This window comes from Oryctolagus cuniculus, chromosome 4, assembly GCF_964237555.1.
Source record: "Oryctolagus cuniculus chromosome 4, mOryCun1.1, whole genome shotgun sequence".
NCBI classification, from domain to species: domain Eukaryota; kingdom Metazoa; phylum Chordata; class Mammalia; order Lagomorpha; family Leporidae; genus Oryctolagus; species Oryctolagus cuniculus.
Window position 1 is genome coordinate 5,001,241 of NC_091435.1, and position 19,905 is coordinate 5,021,145.

General features: G+C 52.9%; 1 protein-coding gene across 1 annotated transcript in view; it reads left to right on the forward strand.

The window, feature by feature from the left end:
• The window catches only part of DSCAM (DS cell adhesion molecule), a 722,199-nt gene that overhangs the window by 668,944 nt on the left and 33,350 nt on the right, over positions 1–19,905 (forward strand). Inside the window, exons 27-29 of the mRNA XM_070071799.1 lie at positions 2,210–2,386; positions 11,155–11,185; positions 16,540–16,655. Of these exons, the coding sequence (XP_069927900.1) occupies positions 2,210–2,386; positions 11,155–11,185; positions 16,540–16,655 (324 nt within the window). The remainder of the gene's footprint in view (positions 1–2,209; positions 2,387–11,154; positions 11,186–16,539; positions 16,656–19,905) is intronic.

A 19,905-nucleotide genomic window follows, 5' to 3' on the forward strand; every position in this document is an offset into this window, starting at 1 on the left:
TTCAGCGCCCTTAGCCAGGCGGGGGGAATCCTCGTCTGCCGTGCACACCAGGGATCCTCTTTGTTAAAGCCCCAGCAGAGACTTCCTGGTGTGCAGTTCAAAGCAGCCCCCGGGAACAGCCCTGGGCATCATTCAGAACCCTCAGAGACCACCAACGGGAGCCCATAGGGAGAGGTAGCCTTCAAGCCTCATTTGGTCATCTTCCCAAGGGTCCTGGATGGCCCCGAGCTCTGGCACGTGGGGCAAACTCCCCCCGGATCTCTTGTCCCAGGCTGTGTCTACACCAAGCCCTGCTCAGCCAGGGCCAGGCAGCTTCCAGCATTCCCAACCTGGACCCTGTTCCAGAGGTGGGGAGTCTGCAGTTGGGAGCCCTTCTGGTGTTGGGTACGGAGCCCGGGGCTCTGACCCACAGCCTGGGCAGCTCCTGGGGAGCCGGATCTCCCCTCAAGAGCTGGTGCGTCTCCTGGGCCGCTCGCTCTCCCTTTCAGCCCCAGTTATGAGTGACTTCATCCAAAGATATTCCCATCACAAAGCATCACCCACAGACAGAGCAGCAGGGCCCCTGCCCTTGATTTTTCCCCTTAATGTGGTCTAGTTCTCTCTTCTTACTATATAAGGAATGTGGCCCCTTAGCACACACTTGGCTTAGCATTGAAGGGTACACCAAGTCCACTGTTACCACGTGCACATTATTGTAGGGACTCGGGACACTCTGTGGCCCACAGGGCAGGTGCAGAGCGCACAGTTTAAATGTGCTCACTGCTGATATGCTCACAGTTAATAATTTAATTAGAAACTACTCATGTATAAAATTGGAAACTGTACTTTTCACTTTCAAAGCATGTGGCAGATTTTAAACATTCATCTTCTCAGAAAAAAAAAATAGGTAACGTTATTGCTTTATCCAGGATTGCAAATTAGGAGGGGGAAAAACGTTCTGTGAGCTACTTTTAATTTCCTGATATCAGAGATGATTTTATTCCAGTAAGAAATAAGAGTGCATGCTCAAACCTTCCTTAAAGAAAGACTACTGGGTTCCTGGATGTATGGTTTGAGTATCTCTTTGGTCCCATCTGCCTGAAGAGCGGTTTCCATTTGGGGGAAACCAAAGCAGCGTGGAGCCCTGCCTTCTAACCAGTCTGCCTTCAGACCGTCTCACTTCCCTCTCTCTCCCTGTGGCTTCTCCTCGTCCTTGTGTTGCCCTGGCGTTGTACACCCATCCCCAGGGGGCCCCTCGGGGTCCTCGTACCTGGGTGTCTGAGCTTCTGCAGATTGGTGTTTCAAGCCAAAAGTGCTGCTGTTGGAAGAAGGCTCTCCTGGCCTCGGCATGCTGCAGGTTCTATTACGCCCACTCTATTTACTAAATGCAACATAAAGACCATTTTTTGCTGGTGGGGAAAATAGATGACTTTTGTGCTGTTTTTCCTAAAGCACTGACTTCCTGGCCCTTGCTCTCCAAGGGAACAGTGAGACAGAGATCTTACGTAAGGGCGGACGGCCAAAGACAGGCTCCATAAAACGTGGGTGTCTGCTTAAATCTCTTCACCCCAGTACGCAGCCTCTGGATACAGGACGGCTTAAAATAGCTGAGTGCATTCTGTTTCCTTGTAGTTTTAAATAATCTGAATTCCCTAGTACCGTTTAGCAATTCTTGGTCGATAGGTAGCCGGCTCCAGGGATGGAGCCCCTTGGAGAAGCTGTCTGGAGGCACCTTGTACCCTAAAATGGGAGTTTTTAAAGGAGATATGGTCTCACCCCAGAGACCAAAAAAACCAACCCAACAGAGTAAAAGGGACTCAAGCTTCTATAGGCCTGAGATCTGGCCCAGTCCTGCTGCCGATCCCTCCACTGGCCAGAGCTACACTTCCTGCTTTGATGAGCCATCTGTAACAGAACGCTGCAGTAGAAGGAAGGGTGAGAATTCCAGGTAGAGGCTGTGGCTTTTCTAAGCCGAGCCTGAGCGCCGGGTTTTCAAGTGCCTGCACCCAGCCGCCTTTGCAAGACCACGTCCCTTTGAGAAGGTGGAGGAGGGCAGACAGGGCGCAGGTCCCAAGTCTTCGAGGACCTGGAGAAAGAGTGGCCCTCACCGCTCGTGGCCTCCAGCACCCGTGGACTTGGGTCCCGCGGCGTGGCTATGTAGCCCCTGCTCCCCGAGCCTCGGCCCCACCAGCTACTGCAGCAACCAGCTAACCGGAGGCCCCCCTTTCAGGTACCATCCCCCCCCTCATCAAGTCCGTTGTCCAGAGCGAAGAAGGGCTGACGACCAACGAGGGGCTCAAGATGCTGGTGGCCATCTCCTGCATCTTGGTGGGGGTCCTGCTGCTGTTCGTGCTTCTGCTCGTGGTGCGGAGACGGCGGCGGGAGCAGAGGCTGAAGAGGCTGAGAGGTAAGGGCAAGCCTCGCGCTGCTGTCCCCGGACCCCTGCTCACAACCGGCCCCAAAGAGGGGCAGCTCCTACCTCCCTCTCTGAGCCCCACCCCTGACGGCCTGACCCTGCTACCCTCCTGCAGCAGAACCTCAGGGAAAAGCAAGAAACACGTTCCCCTCTCTGTTCACCCAAGGAGCCAGGCTCTCCCACGTCCCTTAAATCCTAGCTATCGGCACACGGACAGAATTCATTTCTCATGGATTTTCAACCCTGCTCTCTTTAATTCTCGGTGGTTCCAGCAAAGCCACCAATGATGGGTTTCTTTGAAAAGAGCTATCAGGTTTTCTCTGAAAATGAGAATTATGTTATTGCCTGGAAGCAGAAATTGAGGGCTTATGGTGTAGTTAAAGCATCAGGAGACAGAAAGCACGCACTCTCCTGAATTAGAAATCTGAGCCCAGCCTGTGTCAGTTTTCAGTTTTCCTCTAAAGAAAAGAAATAATGGAAGATGGAGCAGCCGGGCCAGATGAGACCCAGTGTTAACAAACGCCGCAGCTCTGCGCGGCTCTGTGAGATGAGACTGTCCCTGGCTTCCCGTCAAGAGCCCTGCTTTGCAAAGTGGGGACGAGGAGTTCTTTGCAGCAGGAAACTCTGCGGGAGAACTGTCCCCGAATCCTCTGCACCTTACTGCTCAGGTTACTTAACCAAACCAGTGTCGGCGCCTGCGTTTTAGTATCAGTGCAGGGTGGAGCAACATTACATAGCATGCTACATACTCCTTGAAGGATTCCCTCAAGGAACCTCCGAAATATGCCTGTGATTTCCCCCAAACTTCCTGATACAGTTAGAAAATACTGACCTCTTCTGCAATAACTGGCGTGACCATAGTCCAGTTAGAGCAGCAGAATACGCTGTCTTTGCCTGTCCTCACTGAGCCCACGTGGAACACAGGCACACTTTACTACCGGTTTACTTACAATCTGCCATCAAACGGAGACACTCGAAGTGTACTGCAGCCGGTCTGCCTGTTGGCAGGGTCCTTCCACCTGGAGCACGGATGAACCACCGGTCTCATTGAGCTGCTCTTTCTAAGTCACAGTGACCAGCTACCTTTTACACTTGCAGATACCGCTTGAGTGAATACTGGGTCCTAAGCCCTGTGCCCGGGGCTTGATGTACAGAGAGGGAAGGAAAAGCTTCCTGAGTTCTAATTCTCTGGTGTAGGAAGTAGAGGCACAGGTATCTACCCGTGAAAAGAACAAAAGCCATGACAGCTACAATGGGGCTTCCAACACACCCCACACAAGTACAAAAGGAGGAGAGAGGAATCCCACATGGGGCAAAAAGAAGATGCCAGCAGGAGGTAGATAAAACAGCGCTGTGAAGACATGTGCTGGGAAATTCAGTATCCAGTAGACTGTGTTCGGTTCTGCTGGTGAGTGTTCACCACCACTGTGCCAGAAGGGCCTGTTCAGAACCCTCTGTCATGGACAGCATAGTCCAGGGGCCTGGACTGTAGGAACCTTGCTATTGAGGGGCCGGCACAGTCTGTCCTTGTGTTTAGATGGCCGTGTCTACCCAGCAGCATTCAGAAGCCTAAAAATTGTCCCCACTGCTGAAAAGAACAGCACTGGTGCCGTAGCTCAATAGGCTAATCCTCCGCCTAGCGGCGCCAGCACACTGGGTTCTAGTCCCGGTCGGGGCGCCGGATTCTGTCCCGGTTGCCCCTCTTCCAGGCTAGCTCTCTGCTGTGGCCCGGGAGTGCAGTGGAGGATGGCCCAAGTGCTTGGGCCCTGCACCCCATGGGAGACCAGGAGAAGCACCTGCCTCCTGCCTTCGGATCAGTGCGGTGCGCTGGCCACAGCGTGCCAGCCGGAGCGGCCATTGGAGGGTGAACCAACGGAAAAAGGAAGACCTTTCTCTCTGTCTCTCTCACTGTCCACTCTGCCTGTTAAAAAAAAAAAAAAAAAAGAAAGAAAGAAAGAACGAAAAGCAGCAGCAAACCTGTATTAACGATTTCCGTTCAGGCACCAGTCTGGCAGCAAAGAGGTTAAACATTTAGGCGATTCTGCCCTGTACGTCTACACCTGGGCCAGATGCAGCTTTTCTTGTTCCCCGACTCCTGGTGCTGGCTCCTCCCTTCCAGCCACTGCTTGATTTTCCCTGCTCTGCTTAGAACGTGAGCTCCCAGCCTCGCTTCCTGGCCAGGAGCCCTGCACTGACTGTCCCCAGTGCGTTCTGGCTGGAGGGGGGAGACCCTGTGTCCTCATCTTCATCCGTAGGTGTTCCCATCAGTTAGTGTTGCTGAACGAGGGCTACCTCCGGAGGGCATTCTGGGACTGGCATTTTTGTTGTTGGCATCTCAATTTCTAGATGCGAGTGTTTTGCAGTTGGACTTGGTCAAGAAAACCATCTGTCACATCAGAGAGGATGATCTCTCCCTCTCTGGAAACAGTTTTGTTGTCCTTGTGCTAGAGAAAAGGTAGAGCTGACACAGTGGATTCAGTAAGATTTGTGGCAAGGAAGGGGTGTTCATCAGAGATGCTAAGGACGAAAGAATCCCAGAGAAGTGGCGTTGCCGTGGCGGCACAGAGACTTGCCGTGGTGCAGAGCTGTCTGCAGTCTTGCACTGTGCACCTGCTTAATAACTTCTTGACTCAGGAATCTCACAAGAGGGCAGCACAGATGCAAAGTATTCAGAACCCATTTTGAGAGTACTTGCCAATGACCAGTCATAGGGCGGATGCCCTGGAACAAACTGAATTCAACTAATTGTTGACTGTCTGCCATGGGCCAGAAGTAACAGTTTGTAAAACCAACAGCAACATTTTTAAAGACTTATTTTTTGGAAGGCAAAGTGACAGAAAGACAAAGAGAACTTCCATCCACTGGTTCGCTCCCCAAATAGCCACATCAACCAGAGCTGAAGCCAGGCTGAAGCCAGGAGCCCAGAATCCCACATGGCCCTTCCGTGAGTGGCAGGGGCCCAAGCACTTGGGCCATCTTCTGCTGCTTTCCCAGGCACATTAGCAGGGAGCTGGATCGGAAGCAGAGCAGCCAGGACTTGAACTGGAGAGAAAAACAAAAATTTCTAAGTCCCTGTCCCTGAACTCTGGAAGGTGACAGTCTACCCTTCAGGGGTCAAAGGTTACAAGACACAGACTGATCTCTGACTTCCTTGTGACAGTAAGAAGTGCTGCCATCAAAGAACAAAGGATGTCACTGGGTTGTAGAATCCGTGGTGGCCACCCCAGAAGACTTCTGGTTGCCTTTTAGCCCTGCAGGGCCCCTGACGTGTTCACTGCTAACAGAGAAATATTTCTAACTCAATCCCAGAAGGAACTTGCCATCACAGAATTTAAATCAGTGTCTTTCTATTCAATGTCCAGGGTTCATGAATAGAATCACCCAGTTACAGTCTGATCCACGTAGGGCACAGGTTCTGTGCCTGGGGGAGAGTAGGTTCTGTGATGTTTGCGGAGTCTGTGGAGAGTCGTTCCACACCGTATTTTAATCGATTGTTCAGATAAGGGCATCCTTTCTAGGAGTGTGTCAGTGTTGCCTGAGCAACCACCTTCAAGGATCAGAAGTGGAAATAAGAAAACCAGGGAGGTGGGAAAGTGGAGGAGGGGCCCTGGTGGGTGTCCTGAGAGGCCACTGCCCGCTGTTGACCTTGCCTAGGACGTCGCTTCATGGCTGGAAATGACTAGATGCTTTCGAATGAGAGTGTAGATGAGCAACCTAGTTAGGCGAATGCAATGTAATGCTCTTTTATGTGATTTTTTCCTAAATTAAAGAAAATGGGACTCAAATTTAGCCAACCTATATTCCTGCTTCCTGAGTACTTGATTGCTGACCTCCTAAAGTCTAGATTGTCTGCAAGTGCCACATTTAAAAAAAATCTATGCTCGTCTCCAGGAGTTAGAACCCACGGCTTCTTTTCATGATGCCCCAATTTTTCCCCAACATCTAGGCCCTTTGAAGTGCAAGGTTATGGCCTGGTTACTGGCCAGACCCAACATCCCAGCATCTCCAACATTATAATAATCTGGATCTCACACCAGGTGATAAAGCCTCCTCCTTTAATATGAGCTGACCCAAGAGGGAGAGGGCCTAACTTGGTTCCAGTCGGTATGGAAGGGTCAACTGGCAGCACTGAGCCAAAAATGGCGAGACTTCAAACAAGCTAAAGGCAGCCATCCGCGAGTGACACAAACTCGATCGCTTCCCTGTCCAAATGCCCCTCTTCCCTCAAATAGAGACCTGTTTATTGGCTTGGACATACTTTGATACGGATGAACTTATAAAACTGATCAATTCCAGAAGACCATTCCCTGAGAGGGTCTGGGCAGGGGGATCCACATAGCACAGTTTAAGGGGTGGACTGGGAGGGGGGGTCTTCTTCCTCTTCTTTCTCCTCCTCCTCCCTCTCCCCCTCCCCTTCTCCCCCTCACCTCCCCCTCCCTTCCCCCTCTCCCCTCCCCCTCCCTTCCCCCTCTCCTTCTCCTCCTCCCCTCCTCCTCCTCCCCTCCTCCTCCTCTCCTCCTCCTCCTCTCCTCCTCTCCTCCTCCTCTCCTCCTCCTCCCCTTCTCCTCCTCCCCTCCTCCTCCTCTTCCTTCTTCTCCTCCTTCTCCTCCTCCTCCTCCTCTTCCTTCTTCTCCTTCTCTTTCTTCTTCTTTTTCTTCTCTTTTATTTTTCTTTGAGCTCTAGGACGCCATTTACCTGCACTGCAAATGAGCCAAGAGCTCTAGTCCTTTGCAAAGCCAAAACCACTTGAACTTCCCTTATCCAAACCTGGAATGTGCCTCTAGGGGTCCATTGTGAAAATGCACTCACAGTGCACATAAGGGATCTTCAAGGTTTGTGGAGGAGAGTTTTATGAAAAGAATTATGCATGAGATTTCAAGAATTTTCACCAAAATAAACCCATCTTTTAATTCCATTTTTCTCGAAGTCCCCTCCCGGTGTGAGCGTTGTGCTCTCGCTGGGATGCTAGAAGGAAAAGATCAAAAACACTCGAGTCTGTGCCCAGCCCCATTGAATAAGGGACGGTAACAAATGACCAGCCATTCACAGATGCAAGTCCCGAGTAGGGCGTCACCTAGAAATCACTGTATGTGAGGAATGCTTGAGAAAATTAGAGAATTTAACCTGGAAAAGAGGTCCAGCAAGGGGAATAGGAGCTGCACGGGAATGGATAAGTGTTTGCACGTGGGGTCCAGAAGGGGTCACCATTATATGCTGACGCAAATTCCCCCGAGGGTTTCAGCCCCAGGGAAGGAAGGGTCTGCTCATAGTGGGTGTGTCCTCAAGAACTCTTGGTGCCAGAGCAGGCTGTGACTTCCTGGCACGAGGGCAGAAGGGAGGGTCTTGCAGGAGCAAAGTCATGGGGGTTTCTGCAGAAATCCACAAGTGCAGGAGTCTAGGGGGATCAGTGGGCGGGGGTGGGGGCGGCAGAGCTGAAGTACAGGGCAGTGGGGAGACGGGTGAGGGTCTTGTCCCCCAGGCTGGTGAGTGTGAGGAGCGAGGCTCTCTCCAGGATGCAGGGCACAGATCTTCCTGCATTGCCAGGGCCTCCTGGGAAGCTGAGGCTGGGGGGAGGAAGAGGAGGTTGTGAGCACCCAAGATTGGAGTGAACAGGCCAGAGCGGTGCTGGGATGGGCGAGAGGAACTGTCGTGCAGGCAGGTGTCAGCAGTGGGGGTGAGAGTCGTGGCCCTGGACATAGTGGGGCAGCACGGATCCCTGTACTGGAGTGGCCAGCAGGGCCCACTGGGGATCCAGGCAGATAGAGCCCACTCCAGATCTGTCCAGGACCCCCCCCACACACAAGGAGGGATCCCAACATTCGCCAGGAGGCTGATTCCCAAAGTCTTCATGGCTCGCAGGAGTCCATGAGTCCAGGATCTTTAACCCTTGCCTGGCCTTGCCCCGATCCTATCCTCCCCCTAAACCACAGCGTGCCTGGGGCGTGAATCTGTCACCTTAACTCTCCGCTCTCCCATGTGTGTGGACACGGGCAGCACCCAGGCCCCTGGCACAGCCCTGGCACATCCCAAACCCAGTGGCCTCCAACCTTAACACCAGCCGCCCGCCCACTGCTCCCCTGTCCCCAGCCTCCGAGCCCTGGCCATGGTGCTGCCTCCACCAGCCCTGCACAACTCAGTGGTGCCGATTCTCGCAGATCCTCATTCTTCGAGGTGCAATGTGACCCTCATAGCCTCACACCTGGACCCATGTCACAGGCTGTCGGCGGGTCCCAGCCCCCAGCCTGCCAGCCTGGTGGATATTTCCAACACCACGTGCACCACCACCTTGCCCTCCTTCAAGGAGGCACCATCTTGCCTCCCCATGGCACAGGTGATGTTTTCAGCTGATGTCCAGGAATACAAACTCACATCTCCCTAGCCCTTTCTGTCCAGCGCTGCCCTGGCCTCTTCTCTGTCCCCACGGAGCTCACCATCCCAATGCCTGCAAATTCTCTGCATAGAGCACACTGCCCACTCCCGTCCAAGCCCCTTGAGTCCTGTGACCCTTCCAGAATGAGCCAGCCTGCCACACTGCTCCCCTTGGATCACCTGCCTTAGCCAGCTGGGGCTGTGCCTGCTCCTCTGTGTGTCCCACTCAGTACACGAGAGACTTTGAAGACAGCAGACAGAGTTGGAACCACAGACGCCGGGCAGGTTTTCCCTCCTGGCTACTGTGCACTCAGCAGTCGCCCCGGCCTGCCCTGTGCACTGTCCCCAGTGCCAGCTGAGCTGTCCACTGTGCTTCGGACTTGTGCTTCGGACTTGGGCTTCTGAAAGGTGAACTCAGAAGCAGGGAATTCCCTGAAAGGGGCTCTCCTCCCAAGTCGAGATGGACGCGAGAGGAAGGAGCAAGAGCTAAGACGGACAGAGGGATTTGCTGAAAAGGACTAAGTGTGAGGAGGGCTTGACCCAAGGGCTGGGGGCATCGGAGCTGCAGAAGAGCTGACCCTCGAGAAGCTGCCTGCCGGCGTAGACAGGAAGATGAGCCACTCGGGCTGGGGGCAGGTCGGCAGTGGGGGGCTATTCTCCCTTGCTGGGTGCACTCTGAGATTCCACGGCCCATGAGTGCCAAGAGATCAGGAGAGGTCAAACTGCTGACGGAGCAAGAGCAGCCAGGAGGGAGGTAGGTGGGCCAGGGGAGGAGGCGCTGGGTCCTGAGCTGTCCCCGGCATGACCTGCAGTGAGAGGTTTACTGCCTGGAATGGTACTGAACTAACTCTGGCTACTGAATCCCAGGTTCTGGCATTTTATAGGCATATTGACTTCGGATGTGTTCCATCGATCAGCAGCACAAGTCATTCTTTTTTTTTTTTTTTTTTTTTTGATAGGCAGAGTAGACAGTGAGAGAGACAGAGAGAAAGGTCTTCCTTTTGCCGTTGGTTCACCCTCCAATGGCCGCCGCAGCCGGCGCGCTGCGGCCGGCGCACCGCACTGATCCGGTGGCAGGAGCCAGGAGCCAGGTGCTTTTCCTGGTCTCCCATGGGGTGCAGGGCCCAAGCACCTGGGCCATCCTCCACTGCACTCCCTGGCCACAGCAGAGAGCTGGCCTGGAAGAGGGGCAACCGGGACAGAATCCGGCGCCCCGACCGGGACTAGAACCTGGTGTGCCAGCGCCGCTAGGCGGAGGATTAGCCTAGTGAGCCGCGGCGCCGGCCCAGCACAAGTCATTCTTTCTGTTGCCTCTGCCTTTGCGGATGAATAGAAAGACGTGAACTTGGAAATCAAATGTTCTTTTGCTTTCTTTGCTCCACCACGTGAATGGAAGAGTCGGGACCTGTTTGGTTTCCCAGCATCCATCTGTGCACCAAACGGGGGCCCCCTGTGGAGGTTGCCCATGGGGACGGGGCACAGCTGACCCAAAGAACGGGGCTGTGGTTCTCCGGGGCACCAGCCTTCACGGGGTTATTCTGTGACTGTCCGCATAGCCTGATAACATAGCACGCTGCTCCCCACATGAAGCCGATGACATTTAAATGTCAGAACCCAAAAGAATGAGACAAAAATGCCCCGACCCTTGTGTCGCTCACGGTAGGGCTGGTCCCAGTCAGCTGAGTCCGGCTCTGCAGAGCCCTGCTCACAGAACAGGGCATTTCCTTCAACACGGTTTCGGAGAGAAAAGCAGAAAGAAGGCTAACAAAGAAAACATTCATTTTCTGCCAGAAAAAAAGAATTGTGTAAAAAGAATAAATTATATTTTAAGAGAAAAGAGAACTTCAAAACAATGGTAAACAATATCCTTGGAGGGAAAAAAATGAAGTGTTATTTCTGCATTTGAAATAAACATCTAAGTTTCCAGAAACAGTGGCATGCCACTTGCATGACAGACTGACCAACGTGTGAGCGCAGCCTTCATAGCAATCCATCGGACGGTGATCTGCAGGGCCCCAACTTTCTAAGTCCAATGTTCTGAAAACAAAAGACACAGTTTTGTACCCCATAAATCATTTGCTTTCAAAATGCCAATTTTCTGTCTGCTGAAAATATAACCGGTGTTTCTAGAAGTGACAAACACATAGGTAGTGATAAAACTTTGATAGGTGTCTGAGAGCTTTATGGCCATGGGATAGCCATGGTATCTTTTTGCAATGAAAGGAAGATATAAAAGAGTCCTGTGTAGAATAAATACGAGATCCATACTGCTCCAGGTCAACTGCATTTAAAAATGGCTGTTGTCATCTGACTGTAGTCTTTGTCAAAAATGCATACATGAATATTCATGAGTTGTGTATCATTCACTAACATTAACTTTCTTTCCCCAGATGCAAAGAGTTTGGCTGAAATGCTTATGAGGTAAGAACATGACCTAGCATGCCAGATGCCATTTTAAAGGAACAACTTCTAATTTGTTTTGATGATTTCCTTCTTATTAATGATGTCAATCTGAAATTCAACCCATGATTTATATTTACATACAAAAATCTACATAATGCATAGTTGCATGTATTATATATATATATATATATATAAACATATAAAGCATATTTTATGCATGCCTTCAGTAATTATCTTGTCAGCTGGACCCATCCAGTATCTCCTTAGGATGGGTGTCTAACCATCTCCTTAGGAAGGGTGTCTAACCACCTCCTTAGGATGGGTGTCTAACCACCTCCTTAGGAAGGGTGTCTAACCACCTCCTTAGGATGGGTGTCTAACCACCTCCTTAGCATGGGTGTCTAACCACCTCCTTAGCATGGGTGTCTAACCATCTCCTTAGCATGGGTGTCTAACCACCTCCTTAGGATGGGTGTCTAACCATGATAGACCAAACCTCTGTAAGAAGCTTAGGGACACACAAAATGCTGTGCATCTGTGCTCTTGGAAGCCTGCACTTATCTGCAAGGCCAACATGATGACATTTTTACAGTCACATATGTCATAGTCAGGTGCACAGGACTTACGTTGAGCTCCTCGGACAACACGTCTGGTGAAAAAAAAAGTAAGGGAGCGAGATTCACTCCAGTTGTGGTAGGTCTGTAATAACTGATCTGCCTACCAAAACATTTCCTGATGTAGGCTTCACATGTGATCCGGTCGATGGGATTTTGAGTGAGGAGATTTCATGTAACCTTTAGCTCCCTGACTCCCCTTCTGACTTCTGTTCACACCGGGCCGGGCACAGCCTGGGTGCTGAGCTGTCGGGAGCCACATCTGCTCTCCAGACTGAGTATGACAACAGCAGCACCTGCCACGCCCCCACCCAATCCATACTCTGCACCCCAGCCTCCGGAGAGCATCCCCCACCATGTGCAGTTCTTCAGCCCTCCCTCTACCTCGCCCGACCTCCTCCTCTGTCCACCACCAAACCATGCACCATGCCTCTGCCCAAAGGCTGGGCAATGGTGCGTTTCCCGATGTGTCCGGCATTTGCTCAGGGAGGATGCTTTGCTTTCTGCTTCTCCCGCTGTCTGGGAATGTGTCCCTACCCCCCCACCCTGGGAATGTATCCCCATCCCCCGGGAATGTATCCCTACCCCTTGTCATTGGCCCCAAGCACCCCCGTGGAAAGCAGTCTCTATGAACAAGGCAGTTACTGTGGCTGAGAGGCCACCTGTTGATAAGAACAAGAATTCCCGCTGGGCTTCCCCGTGGACAGTTGCCAAGGTCAAATTAGAGATTTAGACCAGTAACCCCGCTACTGAGACAGCAAGGATGGTTCTCCTCCAAAGGGTAAAGTGCTGGAAAAAGGAGAGCATTCCCAAGTCCCTGCGTAGAAGGCTTGACGTGGCGTTGAGTTAGAAGTAAAAGCCACACTTTTCATCTTAAAGGGTTGGCTCAGTCTACATCTGCTGCTGCCACCGAAGGCCTTGTCAATTTAACAACCAAAGACTCGGCCGGTTTTCGGGAACCATCTTTTGGATGTGGCTCAGGAAGGCGTGATCGGTCATGTCTGTTGGTGCGGACGATGCCGACTGCCTGCTCTTTGTTGCTGTTTCAGCTGCATAGCTGAGGACACGACAGGCAGGTGCAGTGAGGAGTGTCCGGAACCAGAGCCCGTGTTCTAGGCCCCTCCCTGGTGGCTGCCCCTGGGTTTCTGATCTAAAGGAAGTCATTTTTCTACTCTGCATCCTGCTTCCCCCATCCAAAAATAAATACTTGGAACTATCCCTAGTTTTATCATCCTGTGAGCTAGGTGAATGTAAGAGTTGTTTTCCAAATGTTTAGGCCGGATCAGCTGTCCCAGGTAAGAGAGGCAGGTTCACCCCCAGGACAGATGGCAGCCCACCTGCAGCGGCCCTGTCCCCCACCCCTGGGCTGCGTGCTTCCAGACACCCACCCATTTCACCCAAGCCGGTGCCCCCGACCCAGGGAAGAGAGACCACCCATCGCACCCTGACAGAAAGACGTTCCTTGCCGATATTTATGCAAGAATAGTGTTGGTTTTTTATTGAGTACCAGCCCTCTCGGGGTTGAGACTGGCTCGCTCCTTGGGAACAAAACCACGGATGTTTAATGTCTAAGGATCAGTACTAGTGAGAGAGTTGGGCGTAAGCAGAGAAAACTTTAAACTGAGAGGCTGAATTAGCTATTTTGATGTTTTATTTTTGTACATAGAATTTAAAAAATCCGTCCCAGTGTTATTATGAGACATGCTCCTAACAAGGCTAGTGATTTCACTTACAAATCCTCCTTACAACGCCCGGTGGGCGGTGTGGCCACATCCCTTCCTTTTCTCCCCACAAACTGTGAGGAATAATGAAGATCTTGAAGAGTTCCAGAGACTGCAAAGTATTCATTGGCTAAGTGGGGGACATGGCACCCCATGAACTCTCCCCAGTTCTCCCACTATGCTACTTTAACCACTCAACTGGCAAGTGAATCATCAAAGACCACATTTTCAACTATCAGTGATGCGTATAACAGGCCCCGGATCACTCATCCAAGAAAAAGATGGAATTTGGCTTCCACTGTGAAACCTTCAGAATCCTTTTCCAGGTTTCAGTGAGGTTTCTTGAGATAATGTTGCCGTCGCTCTAAAGATCAATGTCACACTTTTCGAGAGTCATCCTTCATATACAAAATCATTAAATAAAGCAGTGAATATTAGTGAAATAACTTTGTTAGGACACAAGAACCCCCTTAGGATGGGAAGGACACACTGACCCAGAGCACAGCCTGTGGGACCACGTCGCTCAGCTCGCCCTGCACGCCAAGATAATGGATTCATTTAAGATACGGCTATTGAGTACCTGCTTTGGCCATGTAGTTCTCTAAGTTCCAGGAACATTCAAGGAACCAAACAGAGGAGCATATCCTTGGGGTGGGGAGCACCTGTTTCAGGGAGCGACACCAGTAATCAATGGGTCGACCAAATAGATGTGATGCGTGTTCCAGAGTAGGAGTGCATGGGAGAGAAGGGGGCGGGCACCCAGCAGGCACTACTGAGGCAGAGCAGCCGGAGCCGCTGCCGAGACCGCTGTGAGCACAGGCTTCTATTTAACAGGATAAAAAGCACTGTAGCTTGTACCTTTGCCTTTTATTTGAAAGGCAGAGGGACAGGCAGATAGAGAGAGAGATTCCATCCGCTGGTTCACTCCCCAGATGCTCACAGCAGCCAGGGTTGTGCCAGACAGAAGCCAGGAGCCCACAGCTCAATGTGGGTCTCTCCCATGTGGGTGGCAGGGAACCAAGTACTTGTGCCGCCACCTGCTGCCTCCCAGGGTGACATTCCTGAGAAGATGGATGAGCAACAAGGTAGCTGGGACTCGAACCAGACATTGCGGCATGGAACATGGTATCCCAAGCAGTGACTTAACCAGTGCCCCAAATGTCAACCTCTGAGCTGAGTTTTGCAAGAAGGCAAGGAGCCAAGCCAGCCACATGGGAGATCCATATGTTGGGGCAAGTTGGGGTGGGCAGGGGACAGGCAGCTCATATTCTAAGTAAAAGGAATAGCAGGTGCAAAGGGGCCGGGAACATTTGCCCCCAGATCCTGAGTGTTTTGGGCCATATTTCTTGCCTTCCTACTGCAGGGCCTGGCAAAGCCGACTTGTGCCCAAGGCTCAGTGACACTCTGAGTCCTGGCGCCAGTCGGGGTGGCCTGCTCCTGCTGTGGGCCTGGCGGCAGACCCCTCAGTGCTGTGTGAGGGAAGCCTGGGCTCCGCACCGGGGCAGCCGCCAGCCGCCTCATGACTATTCATGAGCAGAAGGAACCAGCTCGCACAGCTATTTTTGGTGCAAGGACAAGCTCAAGTCCCTGGTGAAGTTTCTAAACAGATCTTCCGGAGAGTCTCAGAGGAGCAGTTCCCCATATGTTTTTGTGGAAATATAGCTTGTCTGAGCGTGGCACGGACGCAGGCAGAATGCAGCTCATGGCAGCTCGCTCTTTGAACAAATGAAAGGAGTCGTCCCTTAAGAAAGTCCTTTGTAAGAGCCCAGAGACCACAGGAGAAATCAGGCCAAAGCCTCTGAATGCGGGCTCTGCGTAATTAGCATGATCCCGTACAGAACCCACTGGCTCATCACACGGGGCGGGAAATCTAGGTCAAGGTCAAGTCCCAGACGGGAGGGGCGCCCCTTTCAGATGCTGTCTCTCCCAGAATGGTTCCCTCTGTGCTCAGAGGACACGTAGACCTGTTTAGGGCGGTCCTTGAGTGAGCTTGACCTTGGAATTATTCGGGTTCCCCGCTGACACGGAAAGATCTAGGGAGGGGACGCGGGGCGGGGCGGGGCGGGGCAAGGCGGCCTTCCGGTAAATCCTTGGCTGCCGGGAAAATACGTGAGAACAGCATGGACGCCTGCATCCTTGCTCTCTGTCCCGGGCAGACATCGCCACGTGAGGCGGCCCCCAGACATCTCTGTCCAAATGGAATTTGACAAGGATTGGAGGGTTCATGGCCTCTGCTTCTGAGAGGGACTTCCAGTCAACCTCCGTTTAATGCCTGCTAAATCCTTATCACACTATAAGGACTGAACAGCCGTGCCTCCGACGAGGACGGCTAACGAGGGCTTTATCGACGTTCTTAGATTTTTGTGCAACACGGAGGTTTTTCCCACTGCACGCTGTAACTGAACAGGATTATTCCATGCCACTTTACTAACTATTTTCATTGGCTTTCAGAGAACAGCTCGCTCTGAGAGCAATTTTCTGGTACACAAATTTTGAGACAAAATTATTATAGTAATTGCTTTTTTTTTTCCTATTCTAAAATGCACCATTGGTTAGGGAAACTAGACTGATGCCGGGGAAGCTAACGAGGTTTGTGATTTGTTAATGGAACAAATAGAAAGCGACAGCAGATCTAAAAGGCAAAGCCATTAGTAAAATCCTCGTGCAGGGAGCAGCTGGTGCCGGCTTCCTCCCCGGCCGGCACTGCGGTGTCTCCTGTCTGACAGAGGAGAAGCGCTGTCGGTGCTCAGCGTGCTTCTCCTTCGCTTCACTTGCCTTCTGCACAAGAAACCCAAAATTTCTCAAAACCCCGAGGATCCCAAACCAATCTCTGTTGGCAGCTTGTATTTTCTGTATCTTCCCAGCCCGCCTACAGTCAATACTAATCGATCTCATTATCAAATGCTCTCTCCCTCCCTTCCCCTCCAGACATGTGTGTTGTTAGACAGTAAGCCAGGTCGGAGTGCAAGCCCGTGTTGGCGTGATGCAATATTGACCTGAATCTGCTCCCCCTTCCCCTCTGTTTTTTCATTCCTAGTAAAAATACCCGGACTTCGGATACCCTGAGCAAGCAACAACAGACTCTGAGAATGCACATTGACATACCCAGGGCTCAACTCCTGATTGAAGAGAGGGACACAATGGAGACCATCGGTAAGGCGCCCTGCCTGCCACCGCACACAGCATGGCTGCCACAGCCATGCCTTCTCAGCCCAGATCCTAGGACAGCATCTTGAGCATGGCAAGGGTATAAAAGTTGGAAGACTTGGAGCTGCTATGCGGGGAATAGTTGAGTACCAGCAAATGTGGGGTAGCTTGAACACCTATAGCTGTTGCCCCAGATGGGTGGAGGTCTCCGTGCCTGGTCCACTGCAGGTGTTTCCCGGGGAGGCTGTTGATGCTGCCCCAAAGAACTGTCCATGGTTAAACACACCCAGAAGGCCTGGTCCTGGAAACCCACCCTGTGCTCAGCCTGCCCACCCTCCCTAGGCCGGCTTTTCTAAGAGTTATCTGATTACTTATTTATTTCAGAGGCAGAGTGACAAAGAGGAAGGAGTGTGCCGGGGGCGCAGCCTTCTCTCCTGGGGGGGGGGGGGGGAGGCACCAGCTCCGTCACTTCGGCTCCAGAGCAGTGACCGAGGGCTTCTGTGCCTCTCCCACCCACAGCCCAGCAGCCCTGACCCTTCCTGGTCTCTCTGTACTCACGCCCCATCCATCACCCCCACTGCCTGCCCGCATGGTTCTGTTTACTCCAGGCTCAGGGACCTCCTGCGCCCACTGTATTCCTAACCAGGAGAGTGGACATTTGATGGGATCAAGTGGCAGACACTCTCGCGAGCTGTCTGCGTGCACTGCTTGGTTGACCATTCCTATTAGCCGCAGGGATGGGGTTTCCCAGCCAAGGTCGCACAGGTGGGAGCAGACCCAGTGGCCACCCCTGGCCCCTGCCTCCTCCCGGTGATGGGTTGCCATTGCCACCTGTTTCCATCCAGCAAGCTGCCCTCCTCCAAGTTCTGCCAAGCCTCTGGTAACCATGGAGACAGAGTGGGGGGCAGCCTCCAAGGCCTCAGACGTCTCAAACCTCACAGCATCTGGTTCCGGGAGGCGGTTCCAGGGCAGCCCTGGAGACAACTGCCCGCCGCCCAGCAGCAGGAGGCCAGCCGGGGGCAGGAAAACTTCCTCTGTTGTCCCCACCCCCCACTCCCAACCCACCTGCCTTGGGTCACCGTGACCTCCTGCAGGCTGCGGGCCACTCTACAGTCACCTTTGGTCCAGGCACAGCGCCAGCTGGAGACAGCTCAGTGGAGACTCACAGAACCCTCACCCCCCCTTACCCCGTGTTGTAGGAGGAGGCACTTGCCCTAAAGCATACGGAATCCCATCAGCTTGTGCACACCAGCATAAGGCAGCGTGTTCCGCTTGATTATCTTTCTCCCCACAGTAGTATTCCTGGAATCCCTTTTATTTAACTCACTGGATCGGGCATTAAAACTAAACTTGCCTTTGAAACATCAGCACAGACATCCAAATGTAATTTATGGGACCCCGTGTGTTTATCAGCACTCGTTTAATTGAGCCTTTCCAAGCAACACACGCCACAGGGATTGTTTTTGTAACAGAGACGCGGACAAGGTCTGCAGCTCGTCAGGGTCACGGCGGTTATGTAACGTGGTTGCAAAGTCCCACCTCTCGGCTCCTTGGTAATCCTACATGTGGCTGTTGAAACAAATGGCTGGATACAGCCTGAGAGTGGCCAGGCTGCCAGGAGCCAGCCATGGTGGACTCACCCAGGGGGTCTGTGATCATCTCTGAGTGTGGGAATGACCTGAGCTGGAGCTCTGTCGTGGTCCACACAGCAGCATCTGTCATTGGGTGTCCTTTTCCTCCTGGGGATGCTGGACAGGAAGTTAAGGTCATTTTCTCCTGATGGGAAAGTAGACCTGCGTTCCTTTGAAATGCTCTGAGCTCTGACTACAAGGATCCAACTCTAAAGGGCCATTTTTTTCTAGCCAGAGTGAATGGTTAGCCTCATGGCCTGACAGGCGCCTGACACTCCCATGGGAAGTTTGCATCTTGGCCCCGCAGATAACCTGAGCTCCTAGCGGAAGCTGTCACACACCCACGTGATCGATGCATCCGAGTGGGGCCTGGGGCCTCTGGTGCCTGCTGCCCTGCGGAGGGACGGTGTGTGCAGAGACCACAGTTTTGGGGCGGCAGGACCTCCAAGTGGAGCCCTGGCCCACAGTGCCAGCCTCTGCTGTGCCACGGGCATCCTGGCAGCCCGGCCCCACGTCATCTGCCAAGAAATTTTATTCTGATTTCGGGAGGCTCTCCTCTCCTGCCAGGGCCTGAGTCATTGGGTTTAGTAAGGTTCACTCTGTCCAGAGCCTTTTTTGGGCACAGAATGCTGGCTGTGCTTCACACCCATAGCTGTTCTGGTGGTTTGAGGCGTCCACCGTAGCAGGTCGGGAAGGTCATTCTGAACTACAGGCCTTGAAAATCTATAGGGAGAAAACCCATATGTCCCCGCCGAAGTCTCCCTTGCATTGAAACAGTTCTCGAGGAGGTGTGGGCCATATCACAGCAAAGTCAGGCCAAGCCCGAGACAACCCAGTCCCGCCACGCAGCCCGAGCTGCTGCCCCTTCTCCGGGCACTAGAAGGCTCGGAATCCGTCTGAACCGGGCCCCTGCCTCCCGCACCTTCAAGTGCCTGTGCCAGAAGGGCTTCGGACATCTCACAAGTGAGTCATTTCGGGAGAAGTCAATGAAAAGACGCGTCGGAGCACTGGAGGGACTGACGCTCCAAGGAGGCGGGGAGGAAGGGAGCACGGGCAGGCTCTGAAGGAGCTTCTCCTCCCTCCTTGCTGCTTGAAACACGCGCTGAGGTCGCTGCGAGAGCAGACCCCAGTGTAGACCACCGCGGAGCAGGGAGGGCGGTTCTCAGCAGCCAGAGGAACCCATGACAAACACACAAATCCAAACCTGAATGTAGGCAGCCACTGCAACAAGCCCCCCCAGCTCACTGCTAAAGGAACAGAAAGCATGCCCTAGAGGACAGGCGAGACCCTCCCCTCCCCCACTCCCCTCCCCTCCCCTCCCCTCCCCTCCCCTCCCCTCCCCTCCCCTCTCCTCCCCTCTCCTCCCCTCCCCTGCCCTCCTCTCCCCTCCCCTCCCCCCACTCCCCTCCCCTTGAACTGCAAAGGCCAACCTGTGTGCACCTGCTGCTATTTCTAACCCTCGGGAGTCAGGCGACCACAGGGCCTGAACGTGCAGTCACGGGAGCTGCTTTGGAAGGGGCTACTGTTGTTGTCCTGAACAGGAACACCAGCGCCCTGGGGAGAGGAGAGGCCGGGCCGCCACGCCAAGCAGGTAACCGGGTCTGGCTCTCTCTGTCCCTGCTCTT